Consider the following 21,637-nt stretch of genomic DNA (forward strand, 5'->3'; position numbering starts at 1 on the left):
GCACAGCACTGTCTGGGGTACAGGAGTCACAACACTCCTGCACGATGCTAATACAGAAGCAGCAAGTCAAAAATGTGAACAGTAAAGTACAGGCCTTGTTCCATTAAGTGCCAAAAATTTAAGCATGTGTATCCTACATGCAGTCTAGCCAGAGTCGTTTGCTCATAACTATTTCCGTGGTAGTAGGAATGGCGGTGGGAATAGGCTACACTTAATACTACGCAATTTGTTTTTCACATAACTACCACCTATCATCCCAATAGTTGTGTGTTGCAACAAATGAAAGGGCAAAAATCTGCTGCCCTCAGGAGACAGGACCAACATGAACAGCCTCCTTAGTAGCATCTGTGAGATCACCGAAGGAAATGCCACTATGGTTGGCAACCCAGCAAAATTCAACTGTCTTATACCTGTTGAAGATTAGGAAAAGCCAGTACAAAGTGCTGTCACCACCATTTGTCACCATAGGTTGGCAAGGGTTAAAATTAAGACTTCAGGGCCATGAGGGCATTGCAGGAGTCCACCACAAAAGAATGCTGGTGTTAAGATAGTAACAGATGGAGAACATACAGAACTATCTCAAGCTCAGTCATGAAAATGTTCCTCTAGGGGTAAGTGGCACATGAAATGAAATATCATTGTGGAAGCAAACGTCGTCAGCAGACCCCCCCATCCATAAACAGTGGTCAAGTGTGCGATGCAGTGAAAATATTCAAGGAAGAGCCATTTTATTACCAAACTGTAAGGCCTGGTCGACAACTGGGCCTTGGGGACGCTAAGCCCCGGAAGCACCTCAAGGTAACCTTAATGCCAGCTGGTAATGTGTTCTTGTCTACAAGTCTATCCTAGATAAATATTTGCCTACCCTGTATCCCTCTTTTTTTTTTTTAAGTTTCTCAAATTTATAACGACTGTTGCAACGTCTCACCTGGTTAAATGATTTCAAAAATTAGTTTAGTAATTTTGTAAATGACTTTCATCCACTTCCAGAATTCTATGAAGATTGTCTTGTTCTACACCTCTCAAGAGAGTGCAAGTTGAAGTTCTAACCAATCTTGAAAAAAATAATTCAAATACAATACTATGGATCAAATTTATCAGCATATATTGAATGCTCCATCTGGTCCCATTTGACAATCTCCTGGCAACGCCTATTTGATTAAGAATCCATTACAATGTCAATATTCATTTGGTGTGGCCTATAGTAATACAATGTCTTTAGCTCCTCCTTCAACACATCAACTATACTGTTGTGGGTGGCCTATTGTGTTGTGTGGAAGCCTTCCTTCCCCAGTCATTGTTACTATACAACTTGATTTCATCTCCAGCTTATCCACCAACTCTTGCCATTACTAATTCCCTACATTTTCCACTTATAACTGTTACTGTAACAATACATAATTGTCATTAGTGTAACCACATCAAAATTATTTGAAGTACTCTCCAGTACAGGTATTAATATAATTCACATTAACATTAGTAAGTCATGTAGAGGCTTATTTTAGTACCAATGATAGTGCTTGTACTGAACAAAGAAATGTCTGGGTACAAGTGACAGGATGAACAACCCAGCGGGTTTTCTTCCTATTGGGGAGTGTTGTACATTCTGCTATGGCGGTGTGTCCACTCACAGGATGAGTGGTGCTGCCCAATAAACTCGCCCCTCGGGGCAAAATTTAAAATTTAAAGAAATAAAAGGCAAGTTAATTATCAAAAGAAGGCACCAAACCGGTTAGGTTATGTAGCACCATCAAAGTGCGAAATAATCAGAGGGCGCTAAATATCACCAAGAATGCCAATACGAGAACAGAAATGCATAAGGCAACCGATATCAAAAATATCCGATTCACCTAGAGTTCTATCGAGGGACAAGTGACCGCAAGGGACGGTCGGAAAGCAAGACAACACGCTCGTCCTGGAAGTCAGGACATTCAACAAGGCTCAAAGAAATAAAATCACTTTTGGGACAGTGGAAAGTTTTATTGTAATCTTATTACTAATTTAACGTGGCAAATTGTGCCGTCCTTGTCCTAATACGGTATGTAGTAAAAACATGACATCCTATGGCCATGTACAGCACTGCTAGCTCAAAACTACTCTTACTGACCTAAACATTATGGAACAATATGATGCATATGAATCAAAACTAAAATTTCTAACAATCTGTGCTAGCAGTGTATATTTTAGGAGACAAAAATGAAAAAAAATATTTTCCAATTGCATGAATGCCATATGTAAACCAATTATAAGTAACAGATACAGGTTATGTCAGTTTCATTCACAGTAAAATACATAATTAACATCCTTGGTAGCATCCTTAAAAGGTACTGGTACAGCCAATAACAGTTGGGTCGCACATGCCATACATCAGGTTACAGTTTGGTCTGTGGCTTCAATAAGTGACGAGTACATTCTTCACTCTCCATCATAATTGACCTTCCTACATGCCAAGGTGTAAAGCATCAACACTTTTCTTATGAAACGCCTCACAGTTTCTGCCAACTAGAATTAAGCATCGTTATAAAGAATAAATCTTAGGCTAAAACCCATTACGATGAAATTTTCCACTAAAATATGACACTAGATGCCGCCATCATCATCATTCATGAATTGATAGTTTTTCAAAGATTCACACACAATTTGTGCTAAATATTTAACTTTGACAATTTATTGCTCAATTATCTGTTAGTCGCAGCAGCAAATTTAACATCAAAACTTTTAGTATGTGAGCAATAATTCCAGTTATGTACCCAATAATTGGCAACACAAAGTACAAGACCGACTTTACTGATAATTTCCACAAAACTAAAAGTCAGTCCTGGGCTTCTACACCCATTAACTACAAGTGTTCACCTTATGTGACAGCATCAGTGCTGCATCAAGTAAGTTTACCCAAGGTGGCTTGATTTCATTCCTCCTCTTAAGCTTGTTTACAGAGAAAGCTTGAGAAACCAATCAAACCACTTCAGTTACAATAAACCAATCTTCATAAAACCTATCAGTGACAAAGTGATCAGCTACATGTTGAGGACTCTGCTAAAGACAAACCTCTTCTCTTTAAACAAGTCTACATTAATGACGGGCTGATGTCACCTAGTTCTTGGTGGAGCGTCCTCGGCCTCTCCCTCTACCCCTTCTGGCTCGGGGTGTAGCCACTGCTCCGCCACTCTTGGTCTTGGCCTCGCCAGACGCGTCGTCGTCTTCCTCCACTGCCACAGACGGCTCCTGCTCATTTTCCCCTCCTCCTCCTTCCTCAGACTTCATTACATCTGCCAATTCCTTTGTTTCACTCGCTTCTTCCTCTGCCATTTGTTTGTCTTCCTTTATACTGTAGAAAACAGATACAAAGTCAAAACTGTTTAACAGATGTTATTTGCCACTTTAGTCTTAATTGTATCATTATGTGCTGAACCCTGTAACATGAGCTCTATTCAGAGCCGAACGCTCGTGGAATATTTACAATGACGGAATTTTCCAGTGTAACATGTCCTTAGCAAGCACTGTAGAATGCTGTGCTAGACAACCTTATTGTGTTATCCTTTCACGCAACAATTTCCCAGTGTAACGTGTGCGCTTAGTGTACGTCGTATAGTGGTGTGCTGGACTACTGTACCTTATTGAGTTAGTCTTACAAGCAAGATGCTTCTTAACACAACATATGGATGTAGAGTGCACCAAGTGCCCCACAACACTAGAGAACACATAGATAAAAGTAGACTGTGTTAACTGTAGACTGTAAAAGTAGACTGTGCCTGTCACAGCTTCTGATAATGTCTTCTCTAATGGGTAAATCATCTACAAATAATGTCTCCTCTCTAATCTTGATGTTTATTTAGACAACACATGAATTAAATCAAAGCACAATGATTACTAAATATAAAAATAGAAAATTGGATATTGCTTTACATTTGCAATGGTCAAAATATCAAGTAGAAAAGTCTAAAATACGAATATGACTCGATGACAAGTGTTGTACATTTCTAGTGACCTTGAAGCCAAGGGCATTGAAAAGATGCACACACACTACATGACAGTTATCTTGAGATGATTTCGGGGCTTTTAAGTGTCCCGGCGGCCCAGTCCTCGACCAGGCCTCCACCCCCCAGGAAGCAGCCCGTGACAGCTGACTAACACCCAGGTACCTATTTTACTGCTAGGTAACAGGGGGTAAGTGCCCATTGTTTCTCGCCGGCACCTGGGATCGAACCCAGGACCACAGGATCACAAGTCCAGCGTACTGTCCGCTCGGCCGGCCAGCTCCCCCAGTGAGTAACATTTTGAACAGAAGGAAACTATTAAATCTGCTATATGGCAAAACATGTACATTTGGTAAGAGCTGAGGCAACAAAATAAACCTATTTATGTTGAAGTGTTTAACAAGTATAAATCTTGGACCACCACTCACCTGCACTCCTCGTCCTCACCAACTTCACTCTCTAGCTTTTCACTGGACTCGTTTTTCTTTGTGGATATTTCTGCTGCCACCGTGTCCGCCTGCTCTTCCTCATCTATCTCTTCCTCCTCCTCCTCTGCCTCCATCTCCTCTGCATCCTCCTGCACCAAGCAAGAAATGTCAATTCTAAAAAAAGAAATGTCCACCCACACATTTTTTGTATAAAGCTATAATTATACAGAAGATTCTTGAGTGACAACATAAGCTCACAACTAAGACAAACACACAGTTTGATGATAATAAATGAACATGGCAAGTGTGGACATCACACAGGATACGGGACTGGACAAGGCCGGGTGAAAACAACGAGTGTGTACACAGCATACAACACTTCACGAGAAGCATTGTGCACCTGTTCTTATGAAGGTGTGGTGGTGCTGCTGGACACGGTCCTATCAGATGCCACATACGCACAATGATCATGAAGAAAGTGAGTGACTAACAACTATAACCTTCATTCACCATAATGTTTATCTTTTGTATCCATGAAGATGCTTCTCTAACACATGAAAGTATAAAGTGATAATGTATACATGATCCCTACTAATGGGTAATGATAACATATACAGAGTATGTATACAAGATCTATACTAATGAAGTGAACATGAAAATATGAACAGTATACATGATCCTTACAAATCCTCACCGTCAATCTAAGAGCAAAAAGACCTGTAAATACCAGTGTCGTTCATCAGACATTGTTTCAAAACCATCATTTCCTAGCGTCAGCATTTCTCCGTATTAAACTGCCTCTACCAATCTTTCCTCCATTTGAAGTCTATCATCATCCTACAGTAATTTAGTTTTGTGTCATTTTACTTCCAGCTCCATTTTAATTAATTGTAATAAATGAATGAAATTAATTACCAAGTACACACACAGAGATCACACTAACGTGATGCATCAAATGAACAAATCCACAAGGGCCATGACGAGGATTCGAACCTGCGTCCGGGAGCATCCCAGATCATCCTCGTCATGGCCCTTGTGGATTTGTTCATTTAATTACCAAGTAACTTACACAGCTTTCTGGTTCCTCTCCTCCATCATCGTCATCATCATCATCATCGCTGTGTACCTGGTCTTCCTCTTCATCCTCGGCCGCTTCATTGTTGACTTCGGCGCTAGTGTCCATGTCTCCGTCATCCGACGCTTCGTCTACAGTTTCCATGTTGTGCATGTCCTCAAAACTTATCTCTTCCCCTTCATCCTGTTCCCCATTCTTCTTCTTTGTTTCAGCTTCCTTTTCTTTCTTCAACGCTTCCTCCTCTTCACGTTTCTTTTTCTCGAGTTCTGCCTTTTGAGCCTCTTCTTCAAGCCTCTTTTTCTCCAGTTCTTTCTCCTGGATATGATTATACAGGACATAAAATAAACTCGCTCCCGATCAAAGAAATTTAGATTTTAATCGATTGATAAAATGTAATTTTGCAAAAGAAGTGTACACACACACACACCAGGTTGTGCCCTTAAGAGTACAGTATGCTGTCGACACTTGCTGTGCACTAGGGCTGCAGTCCTGATACCCTTCGCACCAGGGCTGCAGTCCCAATACCCTTCGCACCAGGGCTGCAGTCCCAATACCCTTGCACCAGGGCTGTAGTCCTGATACCCTTGTACACAGCCAGCTTAACTTATGGCAAACATGTACTCATGTTCCACAAACCAAATGTCCACCTTTTCCCTCAATAAACATCCTTTCTGAACCTTATTTGGCATTTCGTTTTCCATATCCTCCCTCCACAAGCACAGCAATTTAGATTTAGAACACTCGAAAGATGCTATAATGCTAAGAATGTAAGCCAACAGGTTTTTAAAACAAGATAACTGAGGTCATGAAGTATGGTATAGAATCTGGACATTACTACAAAATAATATCAGATGTACAAATGTGATACAATTTTCTAAGATATAGAGGTGCAGGACAAGGATTTTCCAAGATATAGAGGTGCAGGATAAGGAACAAGATTTTTTTTTTTTACTAACCTCCAATTTCTTGAGATGATTCAGTAAGTTGTTGTAATGATCGAGGGATTTAAAGTGTTCCTCTGTGTCCTTTGAGGTGTGCAATCGCACCTGAGGGCACGCCCCACACCGGTACTGTATCTTCTTCTTGATGACGTTTAATCCTGAAATAGACATTAAACATGAGTAACACTTACAAATGCAGTTTACACCTAGAGTTTCAGGCTCAGTAATTGCTGGCAAACATCACACAATAACTTTTGGGCAACTGAATAATTTGGAAAACCAACAAATATGACAATATTGTTAAATTTCATCTGCATTCATGCCATATCCAAAATTTCTAGATGTATTGAACGAAATGTTCAATCGGAACTTTTATTCAAGTAATCACCGAGGAAGTCAGATTTAAATATAACTTTGCACGCTTTTACAACAACGGCAGCAGCAATGCAGGGACAGGATAGTCTGACTATGTGAAGGATCTTCTTGAGGTTATCTTGAGATGATTTGGGGGCTTTAGTGTCCCCGCGGCCCGGTCCTCGACCAGGCCTCCACCCCCCAGGAAGCAGCCCGTGACAGCTGACTAACACCCAGGTACCTATTTCACTGCTAGGTAACAGGGGGCATTGGGTGAAAGAAACTCTGCCCATTGTTTCTCGCCGGCACCTGGGATCGAACCCAGGACCACAGGATCACAAGTCCAGCGTGCTGTCCGCTCGGCCGACCGGCTCCCTCCCTATAGCCCACACGCTAATGATCTCCGGGATATTCAAGCAGTTCAAGACCATATGATGCATCTGAGCACCATCCATGAGGGGGTCTAATACTGTAGCTACATCTCACTTCCCAAAGCAACAGATGGGGTAAGCACACCCCCGATTACTTGTGAACTCACCTTGGGGTACGGACGGGTCATAGGGCATCAGTGTTTCTGGGTTCACGACATCTGCATACTTGCTTTTCTTCTTCAGTTGACGTATAGCTTTAGCCAACAGCTTCCCTTCCTCTGCAAGATAATGGCAATTCAACACTAAATCAAATATATATAATGGTTTGGATGCATGTGTTGGCATAAGAATATACCCAAGCCCATCCCAGAGCCTATACAACAGTGTGACCGTCCACTCGGCAACTTACCGTTCTCGGCAACACCAGTTTCCTCTGCCGCCTCCTCCTCCTCTTCCTCCTGTTTCTGCGCCAGCTCGTACTCATTCTGTCAAGTCAAAATTTCATAAATAAAACTGTATATTACAGGTATAAACATTATGTTATGACAGTTTGTAAGATGGCTGTAGCTAACCATGACCACCTGATAACAGGTCATGACCAGCCTTCATAATAAAAATATAATGAGTGAAGAGGTTCAAGCTTACCTTAAGGTGGAGGAGAGAGAGTCTGTGTTCATCCAGATCTGCCCTGTTGAAGTAGGTGTTGTTGCAGCATTCAACACGCAGGTAGTTCCTCAATACCTGTGCAAGTACCCAACATATTAAACGCGCAAATCTGCGTCTAAATCTTTAACACTAGATTGTGCAGAAACCTGCATATGCTATACAATACTGTACTTATATCAATCAGTGCACTGTAGCTACACAAAGTGCACCCTCACTACCGGACTCAACTGGTACTTCTCCATGTCTAGGTAACTCAAATGACAAATAAAGAATTTAAAGTTATTATACACTTGCATCTTAAGAGGTAAATATTGTAGGGAACTTACAATGTGCTCTATGGTCTTGACGTGATCTCTTATGTTTCCGAAGACGTCACAGTGACACTTGCGACAGTTCATGATGGGGCCTTTCAGACCTCGTCTCTGACACTTCAACATTCTGCGTTGTGCCGCAAGCTGCAACATTAAAATAACAGTACTTTTCTCAAAATGTAAATCTTTGTTATATACTGTACAAGTAACCCATTACACACATTCTGAACATAAAGGAAAAATCATTATTTCTTGCCATGAAATATACTAAACAAGCTGTTTTGTTCATTCTAAAGATCTAATGTATAATTTATTTCAAATCAAATTTCAGCCTCTGATAATGCCACAAATAATGTTCACAATAAGTGTACAAGTGTACACACACTACTGGGCATGACACCTCGGTATCACCACCGCCAATTATTTACCCTGGACTCAGCCCGAAGAAAATGAAGAACGGCGGTACCCTTTTTGTGGAATGGCTTCGTGTTCCTGTGTTGTCTGCTCTTCAGGTGCCATAAGTATGCCTGTGGAGAGAGAGAGAGAATGCATCACTGCATTATCTATTGACACTTGATTTACACATCTTATAACACTTACATTATTGTACTGTCAAAATTGAATCACCATCCCAGACACTCAAAACTGCTTGCAGGGCCAAGATTCAGGCTTCCCTGTACAGTCCACAGAGGGCTTCTTATTAGTGTCTAGGGCTCAATTGTCTCACATTTGATTCAAGCTTAAGTCATTTGTTTTTAATTACCGGTAGGTTTAAGCTAGTTTCAAGAGCTGTGGTTCCCAATCTTTTCGGATTCACGGGGCCCTATTTTTTGATACTCAAAACTCCTGCAACTACCTGCCATACTTTTATAATTGATAAAAAATTGCCTTATCAGGATACTCATCACTTGCTAATTCTCAATGATTTAGATACAGTATACTAATACTAAAATTGTTAATTCTGCAACCCAACAGTTGGGCCCACTGCTCTAGAGTAAATACAACTATCAAGGTGCGTACTAAGATAGTATGACTACATAGCACTTGGATACAAGGACAAGGAGCTGGGTCACGAGGACAAGGGATAGGAACGCTGCCCGACCACTTCAACCATCGGGGATTAAATACCGACCCTGTAAGATACAAGACCTTTTCTGTACCAATTAGTCTAAGTGAATGTGGCTAGTTTCTAGAGTACTGACGAATACTATCCCAACTTTTTCTACTCCAGAAGTCTGGCCTCAAGCCAAGCTGAGGTAGATTGCCTGGTCTGTGAAACTGGCCGTCTTTATAGCCCACAGGCTTGTACAGCCATCACAGCCTGGATGATCTAGTAACTCCAGCAGAAATGTGTTCAAATGACAGCCCCCTTTCAAAGCTGGAGAAATTGTTGACCTGGAGAGCATGCAGAGGTCCTTTACTGTTAGTAAAACATAAACATCTCGGTAAACACTCGGTAAAACATCTAAACTATTAGAAGCAACTAAAATGCTTAAATTTGCATTCTTTAGAATGCAGGCAGGAGAGATACATAATAATTTACACATGGAAAATATTAGAAGGACCAGCCCCAAATCTGCACACACAAATAACATCACACATGACCAGAAGGCATGGCAGGATGTGCAGAATACCCCCCATTGAAAAGCAGTGGTGCAATAGGTACTCAAGAGAGCCGAGACTGTTGAACACGCTTCCACTACACCTAAGGGGCATAACTGGCCGATCCCTCACAGTGTTCAAGAGAGAACTCTTGAAACACCTCCAAAGGTGTTTATATATAGAAAGTTATATACAGTATATAGGTGTTTTACATATAGAAAGACATTCAGACCAACAACAGAACTTGCTGGCCTTCGTTAAATATAGTCTGCAGGGTGTCTCAAATCCAGAAACATACCTCACGAGCCTCAAGCCATGCATTCTCACACCAGCCACAGCATGACTGCTCAGTGTATACCTTGTCTACATTTGTGCATTAATCAAAATGCTGCAAATAATGAATAGTGAATAAAGTAATACAAAATACAAGGTAGTTTTCAACATTGTATTGTGCCATGGTTCTGGACTTGAGACTCCCTATATCAAATTGTAGAACAGTTAGTACAGATGTATAATCAATATACCATTTATCGATTGATTAGGGCAATCGAGGAAAGTATTCTCATTTCCATGTGCCAACATATCTAACTACGAACTACTATATTATGAGAATGTTTATATATAAAACTGCTGCCCTTTTTATGAGAAAACTAATAAGAGAACATACAGAACAGCCAGCCTTGCTAATCCAGCACTACACCAACAGAGATCACGTGAACATGCGATCATGTTCGAACGCATCACATGATCGAACAGATCATGTGATGCAAAGTTCACACCACTACAGCTTACCTTGACATTAGGGAAATTGGTGATATCACACATGTGACAGTGGAGGGCTTCCTTTGGCAGATTTGTGAAATCTTCCTTCTGGAGAGAGAAAACAAAAAATATAATTAATCCATCACAAAATCTCTATTTTTCAGGTACAGAACACTCAATGACATACAAAACAGTGCAGCAAAGTGCACAAAACCCGACCATATACAGTTTACACTCTACTCAACTTACAACATGGTAAAGGTGTTTGGCCTAACAAAATTTGTTCCTTGACTAAGTAACAAAAACTCATTAAACAAACATGGTTTCCCACTTGAGCATCATATAGTAGGGATGTATTTTATCCCTTAAATATATATGGACTAACCTGACACACACAGAGATCACACTAACGTGATGCATCAAATGAACAAATCCTCGTCACGGCCCTTGTGGATTTGTTCTTTCAATGGACTAACCTGTTTTTCTTTATCTTTCTTCTCCTCAGTGCCATGTTGCGCATCAGCCTCGGCGGCTCCCTCACTAGTGGCTTCCTTATCATCCTTCAGTGCCTCCTCGACCTCCTTGCCCTCCTGCTCTGCCTCTTCCTTTGCCACCTCCGCATCACTGCCAAGGACAAGAGCCCGGGGATATACTTGTCAGCAATTAATAGCTTCCCATAATTCCCCCCCCAAACCCCCAAGACGTTTACCAAGGTGCCCAGGCAATCCCAGCATTAATGAACAATATACAAACAAGTGGAACAGTGTCCACCAACCTCCAGGACCGTCATAGTCACCGGCGAGTCACTTCTAGTTCACCAGTCAAGTCATAACAGTTTACATCAGTGATTATTCACAAGTCACACTCGGGATACTTTGTAAACTCATCCAAAACAGTCCAGTAATGGTCATAATTGCCTCGTTCGTTTGCCACTCATCAACACTTGTGTACTACATCAATATGAAGTACCATTCAACACTTCACAAAATGGTGAGGGACTGGCAAACTTGTGCTCAAAAAACATTTTTGTGAATACTAACAATAATGGAAACTAACCTCACTAATTACTTTGTTCTCATTAAAGCCTGCCAAGTGTTAAGGATATCCAAAAAAGTATAAATTTAACAAAAATTAAGTTTTACAAGAGCATCAATTACTTGAAAAATGTGCCCTTTTTAAATTGTATATAAATACTGTTCTGTTTGGATATATCAAAGTCAGAGAATGTACAAATTGACAATTCACATAACAGGACTACTTGGGACAATTAATTCATCTGGATTAACAACACAAGGTGACAATCACAGTACAAACTCGTCTAACATTTAGCTCACACCGACGAACATTCACCGAGACTATTAACAACACAAGTGGGCTTTGCCTTCCACTGTGATCAGAGGTCATTTCTACAAACTGGATACCTTCAACTTCTCTTTTAATTATACCGCAAGACGAGCATCACAAGCTCAACTTGAATTCAAGTTATCAAAGCAATAATTCCTCTTCCGAGAGAATGGACTTAAAAGATTTCCCCGAAGCTGACTTTGTGGCATACTGCAGTGTAGAGTGCACCAAGCATGCATCATATCCTTTATCACTGTACACCTATATAGATATATAGATGTATATACGTCATGTTGGGCACCTCGGGAACGCTCACACAGCTAAGAACACAGTGATCACACGGAAGCTGCCGTGTGTCCAATGATGAATTAAGCATTTATGCCATAGAAGCAAGTCAGGAAGTATACCAGGTTTGAAGGTACAGGTTGTGGGAGAGGAAACGCTGGCTAGACAGAACAAGAGATAAGCCGTGACCTTCAGGGTCAGACTCAACCGTTGCAAAGGGAAACCATTACGTAGTTGCGACACGAATCATTAAATATTGATTCATACACTAATACAATAATAATATTGTCTAGGTTGCCCCAGACAAGTACAAATGTGAAGAAAACTAATGATTGTCTTTAACATATACAGGTGCTAGACAATCTATTCATCAAGCCAACAGAACACATCACATGGACAAACTGAAAATGTGAAAAAACAGAGATGATATAAGGAAGTTTTTGGCAAAAGTATTCAGCTAAAGATAAATGTGAAGGGAGTGACAAGCTAAAAACTAAGAGGACAAGTGTAGTGATAATTAACAATTAATGAACAATGGCCACCTAAATTTCTCTGTAAATTAGTGTTTCCACGAGCAGCAGAAACCAACCAGGTGGCTACCTACAAAATTGAGCCGACCTCAAGCTTCTCACCTCGTCAAATCTGGGGTCAAGTTTGTTATAACCAATTCCCTAATGGTATGAAGTCATGTCAGTTATGTGTAATAAATAACCATTCAAACTAGCATTGTAATAAAATCTTTAAACAAAATGCTATAATAGACATTAAAATACATCACCTGATAAACTACAAGGGAGCTGCAGTAGCAGATATCAACTGAAAATTACCTGGAATAAAACAAATAATAATCCCAGCCACTCTCCCACAGGCGAGAAACAAGTCTCGTTGGCGGAGATTCCGTGAGGCACGGGTGTAATAGAGGTAAAGGTAGGCAGCTTACCTCAGGCTGGCATCAGCTGCAAGTTCCACATCCTCTGCATCAGCATTATCCCCCTCTGGGTCATCTGATGATTTTGCCTCATCCCTCACCTTCTGGTCCTTAGCAGGGCCCTTACTACTCCTGGTATCGTGCCAGGGCTTACCACGCCGGGCCTTTACCACTTTCCTGGATTGGTACTCATTCCCGTCGTGATGTTCACTGGGGCCGTAGGCGTGGCCGCCTCTTCCGCGGCGTTCCCAGGTGCGCCGGGGGTTGTAGTGGTCACGCTGGGGATACTTGCGCACAGGTGGTTGATGCATTCCATCCTGTGGAAGACACTCACCGCTCAGTCATCCCCTCAGCAAATAATGCCCTTAAGCTGACCTTCTCCGAGGGATGGACTCCCACATTAGCACAAGGCTGTTTCTGACCTTGGCAGACCAATACAGGTAAATTATTGGTTGGTCTAGGACCAGAGGCAGAGAAGCACAATGTGGAACAGTCTCCACCACTTGCCCTAAACCTTCGGGCAAGAGAAGATCACTTTAATAATTTAAAGCACTTCAACACTGACACACAGATGTCAATCATTATTAATCTCTTAGATCATCCCATATTGCAAGCTTGGGATATTAACCTAATGATATGGTGCAAACTCTTTACTTGCAAATACTGAAATTATCTCCAAGTGCAGTAGAAAACAGTACTTTTATCAAAATATCAAATGGTCTTTATGATAATCTGTCATCATGAGAGGCAGGTCAAAATAACCTACCACCATAACACACTTGAACATAAATATACTATTATGAGCAATTGTCAAAGTGGTCAATAAAAGCCACCGGCATAGAGCATCTCACCTGTGTGTGTCCTAAACCACACACACTTCACATTACACATTGGCTGGTGTAGTAAGCCAAGAGACCTGTATGTGGCAATCATTAAATAATAGTGCACCTGTATATAACACTTCACAAGGTGTCAAGTGCTATAGGAAGCCAACAGTGTCCTACGTAAGAAGGTTCACGTACGCAAGTACAGTATTCTCATCACCTGCTCACGACATGCTGCAGAGCAAGTCTTGGGGTCCTTTATCAAGCCCAGTAATGATCCATGACAATAACATCACAACTATTTTCTCTATTTCACAACTTTGTAGTCACACGATAAATAATTTACATGCAAAGTGTCATGCTTGTGTGTGGACCTCTGTCCTTGTACATGGAAGCTTTAAAACATAGCGGCAGGTAAATATGTACATTAAGTTACATGTTAACCTTGTAATAATAACCGTCTCCACTGTTAAAACACTTACAAGAGAAGGTTAAGATAATGCTCCTTCAGAGGCATTAGTCATGCAAGAACCTCTTCACTAGTCATTCATCTCTTTTATATTATGATTTACAGTATAAACAATTATATTATTCATGCCAAACTAAGAAATACTTTCTCTTACACCAGGCACCACACGTACCTCCGGACACTGTGGGCACTTTCTCTTGATGTAAACTGGCGACACCGGCAGGATGAAAACATTACATAACCCCGATACTCTGGTGGATACGGTTCTGGGAGTTGACTTGTGAGAGTTTGGTCCACTAGGCTTGGAGCGGCCCACAGGCCCACATATCCACAACAGCCCGGTTGGTTTGGCACTCCTTGGAGGAAACAATCTAGTATCCTCCAAGGAAACTCCTCTTCCTCTCTCAGTGTATAACATCATACATAGCAAATCCAGCACCACCCACCAACTAATTGTGTACATGCACCCACCTGCTGAGCATATATTTATTACCCACCTACTCTGTGTATGTACATCCACCCACCGAGTACACTCACCCACCACTATGTACGAGTACATCCATCCATCACCACCACACATGTTGTTCTGCTAGTTTATGTGTGTCCAACATTCCTCTTCAACAATAAAAATTATAAATATAAACCCAAACGAGCAAGCTCAGACTTTTTCCATGTGGTGGCCTGCGTACCATGCCTCAAGCAGACTCGTCCCATACTTGGGGCACTCGTGTCTTTTCTTTCTTTGCATCATTCTACTCAGTGATGCTCCATTACTGAAATATTTTCTTTTCTTAACTTTTCGGCTTTTATTGAAATTTTGTTAATTTGATTTTGTAAGATCGTGTCTGGTAGTACCAGCAGCAATCGACGTTTAAGTGTTAAGAGGAGACCAGTTACACTATTAAAGATTAGCTATGAGAGATTAACTTCGTGAAAATGACCAGTCTGTAGATGATGTAACAAAGAATTTTGGTACAGGTGTGAGTACTGTTTCTGATAAATGCAAATGTAAGCATAAATACAAGGGATACATAACTACTAGCTCATGTACTGTAGTTAGTTATTGATGTGCTATAACAGGTTAGGTTATGTCATTTAACAACATTTGAAGCCTTTCTTTGAGCAAGCCAATGAACTCCACCAAAATTTAAATTTGTCAAAAATTATTCGAGTACTGTATGTACTTTATGTAAATATCCTCTTATAACCATGTAAATTTAGGTTTATTGCATGTGGAACATGTGGAAATATGAATTAGAAATTATGTTGGTTCTGGTACAAAAAATTATGAATGTTCATTTTTGGACTTTACCAGTAAAAATTCAGCTAATTCAGGCTAACTCAGATGGTTCCAATTACCAAGCATAAACAGTACTGTATGCACTCGCTTATCCGAATTCAGCTAAATCAAATATTTGGGTTATCTGGTCAAAATAGTGTCCAGATAATTTTGCCAAACTACTACTGTACTTCAGAAAGAAATCTAGATTACCGAAGATTAGGCTGCGTGAATTTTCACGAATTACCCATTTCGAGATTTATAATATCAAACGAGAAAATACTGTACAATAAAAATAAGATTTAGTTTCTCTTAAATTATATTTTTTATTTGCAGTGTGTGTGTGTGGAAATTAAAATTATGTTGGTAGTGGTACAAAAAATTGCGAATATGGTCATTTTTAGACTTCCCCTGTAAAAATTCTGCTTATCCGGCAATGGATACCAAGCAGGCATCAAGCAGGGTCCTTCCCATACAGTCTGGATAAGCTTGCTTACGCTGTACTTTAAAACATGCAAAATCCATATTATATAACTCCATGCCTAAATTTAGAAACTCCATTATAAGCATCACTGACGGATCATAGTATAACCGCACACATACATACCCAATCCATGCGTCTTTTCCTGGCAGGAGGTCCATCGTCCCAATCGTCAAGGCTTTCTCCAACTGACGAATCCTAAATCACGAATGTCATTAATAATTGTAAATTTCAAAATCTTTTACACAACTTACTAATAAATCACATTTATCGGTGACTACATTTACTTTTTATTCAATAAAATAATTGAATAAAACTATCCCAAGTATAAAAACTATTCCCTCCCTTGGAAAACAAGGGAGGAGAACGAGAAAAGAGAAGGGAAGGGAAGGGAAGGGAAGGGAAGGGGAAAAAGGGAAAGGGGAGAAGCTATGGTCTCCACAGATCATTACATCATGCTCTGTGGGCTGATTTTACCGAGCAAAATTTGTATTTCAACCAATCACATGAAGAGCCTAGGAGAGCCTGTCTGTGAAAGGATTTCATCTCGTCCACAATATTTCCCATGCTTCCAAGCTGGAAACCTTATTTTCAACGAAAATCTATATTTTAGTTAACAAAAATCCCTGCTACTGGAAATGAAAATAAGCCATAGAATTTGGTTTTAAATATCCTTCACCCCAGGTTGGTATATATAACATCCCCCCCAGGCCTCTTGATGTGAAAAACTGGGCGAAAAAACTGAAAACTTGCATGAAAACTAATTCCTGTTCGAAACGCTTTGCGTAATAGTGGCTTTAGGCATTGTATGTACTAGCTCTATCTATAAATCTATAAATTTTTGTAAAATCTCTTGTAAGTATGTACCTTACCTGAATAAACATTATTATTTATTTATTTATTACTTCCCATATGCCCATTACCAAAGACACCCATCCATGAATCATCAGGCCAATTGTTTGATGTGAAACATTGAAGTACTTGTTAGTGCTTCTTCAATACAGCATACTTACTGTAGACAAAACAGCATTCAAGATATTCAGAGCCAGCTTGGATCTGTCATTTCCCATTCGACTGAGCTGACTGAGGGAGCCGATCAGATCCGACGTGCCGCCTCCGCTAGACATTGCCCCATGAGAGTGCATGCGAGATGAATAACCGGAAGATGACTCTCTTGGCCCCATGTCCTCCCACTCGTCCATCTGTGAACTTGATCTCCGAGACTCATGGTATCTGCAAATTCAAGAAGATTGTCAATATATTTAATTTTATACTTATTGCATTATAAAATGCCTTATGATCACCAGACTCTCTGTAACCACCGGAAGCTCCGTGTCTACCATCATCACAGTACCCAGATACACTTACCCGTCATGACCACCGGACTCACCCTAACCATTGCAAGCTCCGTGTCTACCACTATCCCAGTACCCAGATACACTTACCTGTCATGACCACCGGACTCTCTGTAACCACCGGAAGCTCCGTGTCCACCACCGCCACCACCACGGTATCTGCCACTGTTGTAGGCGCTTCCACCGCCACGGTTATAGCCCCTTCCACCACCTCCAGCACTGCTGCCTCTGCTTCCCCAGCTGTAGTTGCCACGACCTCGACCTCGTCCTCTGCAAATTACCAAATTGTGCGAAGAATTAGTTTCTATACATGTACTTAATAATAAAACACAGTACATAAAATTAAAATTAAATAAAAAGAAGAGATCTGTGCACAAATCTTGTTGTAATGAGTAGGGCAATGTCATCAGTCTCCGGACACATAATTAATGTATCTCACAGTAGATACAAAGTAATACAATATACAGTATAGATTCATGTAACTTTTGCAATAAAAAAGAAACATTGCTTTATAACATGATACTAGAATGTGCAGACACCCTGGAACTGGGCACTTCATCCACTTCCCACATAGTTAGCCGCAGTATAAACTTGTGTGATATGCTCGTAATATAACGAACATTACAGAAATTAAACAATTATTAAACATATTTCAATAGTTGCCCCTACTATACTTAGGCACCAGGTCACCTGTACTGTGAGTCATGACATGCTCTATGGTCGACAACATTTCAAAATACTGAATTAAATTCAAGATCACAATTTTTTTTAATTCAAGATGTTTGTTTCATTATAAGCTGTGTAATAATGAGTATCCTTAATGCTTATACAATACTGTATTAATACTCAACAGTGTGTCAAATGTTTGTATTTGCAGTAACATCACCAATGTTTTATGGAATTCCTAAAATACAAGCTTAAGAAAACATTTATAAAATATAAATGCAATATTTTAAATATTTATTTGCAATTAAAATATCAATACAGTATTAGCAAAAATAGAAAAAAATAACACTATTATGTTGAAAGCTTTGGATGTTTTTTGGCATTATTGGCAATACAGAGTACACTGTCAACATTTCAATGACACCAAAATACGTCAATCGATCTAGGAATTCCCGAAAAACCCCTAAACAATTTTATTTGCCCTTTGATGAACCTTGAAATACATGCGCTTGGTGTGGGGTAGAGATCATCAAGTGATCAACCAGAGATCACCTCCATCGACACCCCAACGACTACTCAAGACGATAACTGCTCTGCCGCCACATTTTATCCGCTTTGCAAATTACAGGACAGAAAAGTACGAGATGTTTATTTTCTATTTATAGCTATGTAGACAAGTGTGCACATATCCATCTTGTTTTTAATGTCGACAACAAACGAGGAATGTTAAAATGTTCATAAACATTCATATTTTTAGTAGTGTTACACTGAACCTATTATCACCATCTCTTTCTATTACATCTTTTTATCTAAAACATTAATCTGCCAATATTTACACAAAATTTATACTTATCACCCAAAAAGTAACTTGGAAAACTTAAAAAATACTGTATAAACATTTTAGGACATCGTCGAGCATTTATGGTCAAGCCAGAATACCAAAGTGTTGATAAACCACCCTGCAAACACTAAACGTAACAGTCAGCATTATTACTTTGTTACAATGATAACCACACCACACAAGACGAAGAGACGACGAAGTTTCAGACTGTCCTGGACCACTATTAAGGCCAAACAATCGACTTGATAATGGTTCAGGCCGGATAGAAATGTTGTCTCCATCTTCTGGTGTGGGGTTTGGTCAACATATCTTCAGCCACACTATTTGTGACTCGTCATCTGCACCTTGTCACAAAGTTGTTACATCTTGTTATCAAGTTTTTATGTTGTGTTAGATAATTGTTACAACTTGTTCGAACATTGTAGCAACTTCATACTTTTGTTGTGTGTTTGTTGGGCAAAGATCCAGATTCATCAACCCCTTAGAAATCTTAATTTTTTATACACTGATCAGAAATTCGGAGGGAAGACCCACCGGGTGAATTTGGCTCATTATTTAGAAGTCTTATATGAGGTCGGGATTTTGAAGAATACTCTGTACTTAAAGACCAAGAGAAAACATATTCTTAAAATACTAAAGCTACACAGCCCTACCTGTAGCGGCTGCCACTACTCCCACCACTGACCCGCGAGTCATATTCCCCTTTGTCGTAGTATCCAGGCATCCTGCAAAAAACATTGACAAATTTTACTAAACATTTTTAATTATCCAAAGTTGCATAAATTAATGTCTTGTAACACATTACCCAATACTGTCCCCAACATTTAAGGTAAAGTTGCAGATTCTTGGCCACCTATGAAAAACTGTGGTCAATGTTTCAAAAGTAGGGTTATTAATATTTTGGAAAAAAAGGTAGTGATGGAAAACTGTATATAAATTAAATGACACTACAATCTAGTCCATAGATGAAATTACCTACTCGGATAATAACCGCAATATGTTAGTTAGGCTATAGCATTAGTGGAAGACATTAGCCCTAAGTGAGAATTATTAAACTTAGGACAAAATTAAAAAAAAAAAATATTAAATTAAAATTATTTTTATTATTATTTATAATTATTAATATAATTATTAATTATTTAAATTATTAAAACCTCTACCAGAAAAATATTTTAAGTAAAACAGAATATACACGTAGTTCTATAAAAGTTGCTCGTTTTATCGCTCGCTGAGCTCCGGACCAGCAAACATTGATCATTGAACACTCAGTATGGGCAGGCACTTGTCTGTTCCAACATTGGCGCACATTTTTGTAATCCAATACCTGTATGTGGATTAACAGTTGGGCAAGATTCCAATATGGTGCAGAACAGACTAGACTTGCATCTTGCATTAACACCGCTCAAACATCCAAGGAGATGGGGACATTAGATGGCCTTATAGCTGGCTTTTGACAGGTACCCGGTCATCCCTAATACAGTACTGTACTTGCACACTCATGCCAATCCCAATTTATTTTAATATAAAATTTAAACGTATATATATATAATTATCTACAATTTTAATTTTTTAGAATCGGAACACTTAAGATATTCGAAACACGTCACTTTGTATCTTAAGAAGAGCTTGTTTACAAGAGATATAGGTGCTAAGATAAGGTGTTTAGGATATAAGGTGGGCGTATAAGGGCTGGGTTAGGATATAACATGGGCGTGGAAGGGCTGGGTGAGGATATAAGGTGGGCGTGGAAGGGCTGGGTTAGGATATAAGGTGGGCGTGGAAGGGCCGGGTTAGGATATAAGGTGGGCGTGGAAGGGCTGGGTTAGGATATAAGGTGGGCGTGGAAGGGCTGGGTTAGGATATAAGGTGGGCGTGGAAGGGCTGGGTTAGGATATAAGGTGGGCGTGGAAGGGCTGGGTTCGGATATAAGGTGGGCGTGGAAGGGCTGGGTTAGGATATAAGGTGGGCGTGGAAGGGCCGGGTTAGGATATAAGGTAGGCATGGAAGGGCCGGGTTAGGATATAAGGTGGGCGTGGAAGGGCCGGGTTAGGATATAAGGTGGGCGTGGAAGAGATATTGGGTGACCCAACATGTCGGTGGTGGAGGAGTTGGTTGTCTCACCTCACCACAGTGGTGTTGTCTGGGGGTCTGAGCTTGGTCCACAACTGTCACGGTGATGCCGGGTTGTAGGTGGTGCCACAAGTCAGGTTATTATGGTTGTGGTGGTTGTGGGGCTCAAGAGAGAGAGAGAGAGAGTGTGAGAGGCCGGCGTCCAACACTCTTAATGTCTGCCGTAAACACTCACCCAACACTACCAGCCTATAACATCTCCTCAACTACAACTAGCATCACAACTCTTTATTATAACCTTTACAAACCCACTACAACCCATATATATTATATCTACCAGTAACTAAGCTAACTTATATTATTATTGCCTTTTTACTTCCATTATATATGTAACTGCCGTATCCCCCATTCCCGCTAAATATTACCATTAAGAAATCTTATTAATTATAATTACAAACACTATACACTTATGAATTAATTATCTATTGCTGTGTAAACATGAGCTTGTTAAAAAACTGACTAAAAATATGAAATGGTAATTAATTTAATACAAAACCGTTGTTCATACATTTGGCACTGATATACGCACTTCAAAGCGCTCACGACAA

At 40.1% G+C, this 21,637-nt stretch overlaps 1 protein-coding gene across 1 annotated transcript; it reads right to left on the reverse strand.

The window, feature by feature from the left end:
- Positions 1-1,959: 1,959 nt before the first annotated feature.
- On the reverse strand, positions 1,960-21,279 carry LOC138350659 (axoneme-associated protein mst101(2)-like). Its single transcript, XM_069301738.1, has 17 exons — positions 21,081-21,279; positions 19,613-19,684; positions 17,543-17,722; positions 17,111-17,330; positions 16,224-16,295; positions 13,057-13,361; positions 10,964-11,111; positions 10,518-10,595; positions 8,552-8,650; positions 8,139-8,267; positions 7,792-7,887; positions 7,556-7,631; positions 7,314-7,424; positions 6,437-6,579; positions 5,475-5,795; positions 4,406-4,554; positions 1,960-3,328 (listed from the first exon to the last, which is right to left on the reverse strand). The coding sequence occupies exons 2-17, from the start codon at positions 19,681-19,683 to the stop codon at positions 3,094-3,096; spliced, it is 2,433 nt and encodes an 810-aa protein (XP_069157839.1). The 5' UTR covers position 19,684; positions 21,081-21,279; the 3' UTR covers positions 1,960-3,093.
- Positions 21,280-21,637: the final 358 nt, after the last annotated feature.

The sequence above is a fragment of the Procambarus clarkii genome, chromosome 46 (assembly GCF_040958095.1).
Source record: "Procambarus clarkii isolate CNS0578487 chromosome 46, FALCON_Pclarkii_2.0, whole genome shotgun sequence".
In the NCBI taxonomy this organism is placed as follows: domain Eukaryota; kingdom Metazoa; phylum Arthropoda; class Malacostraca; order Decapoda; family Cambaridae; genus Procambarus; species Procambarus clarkii.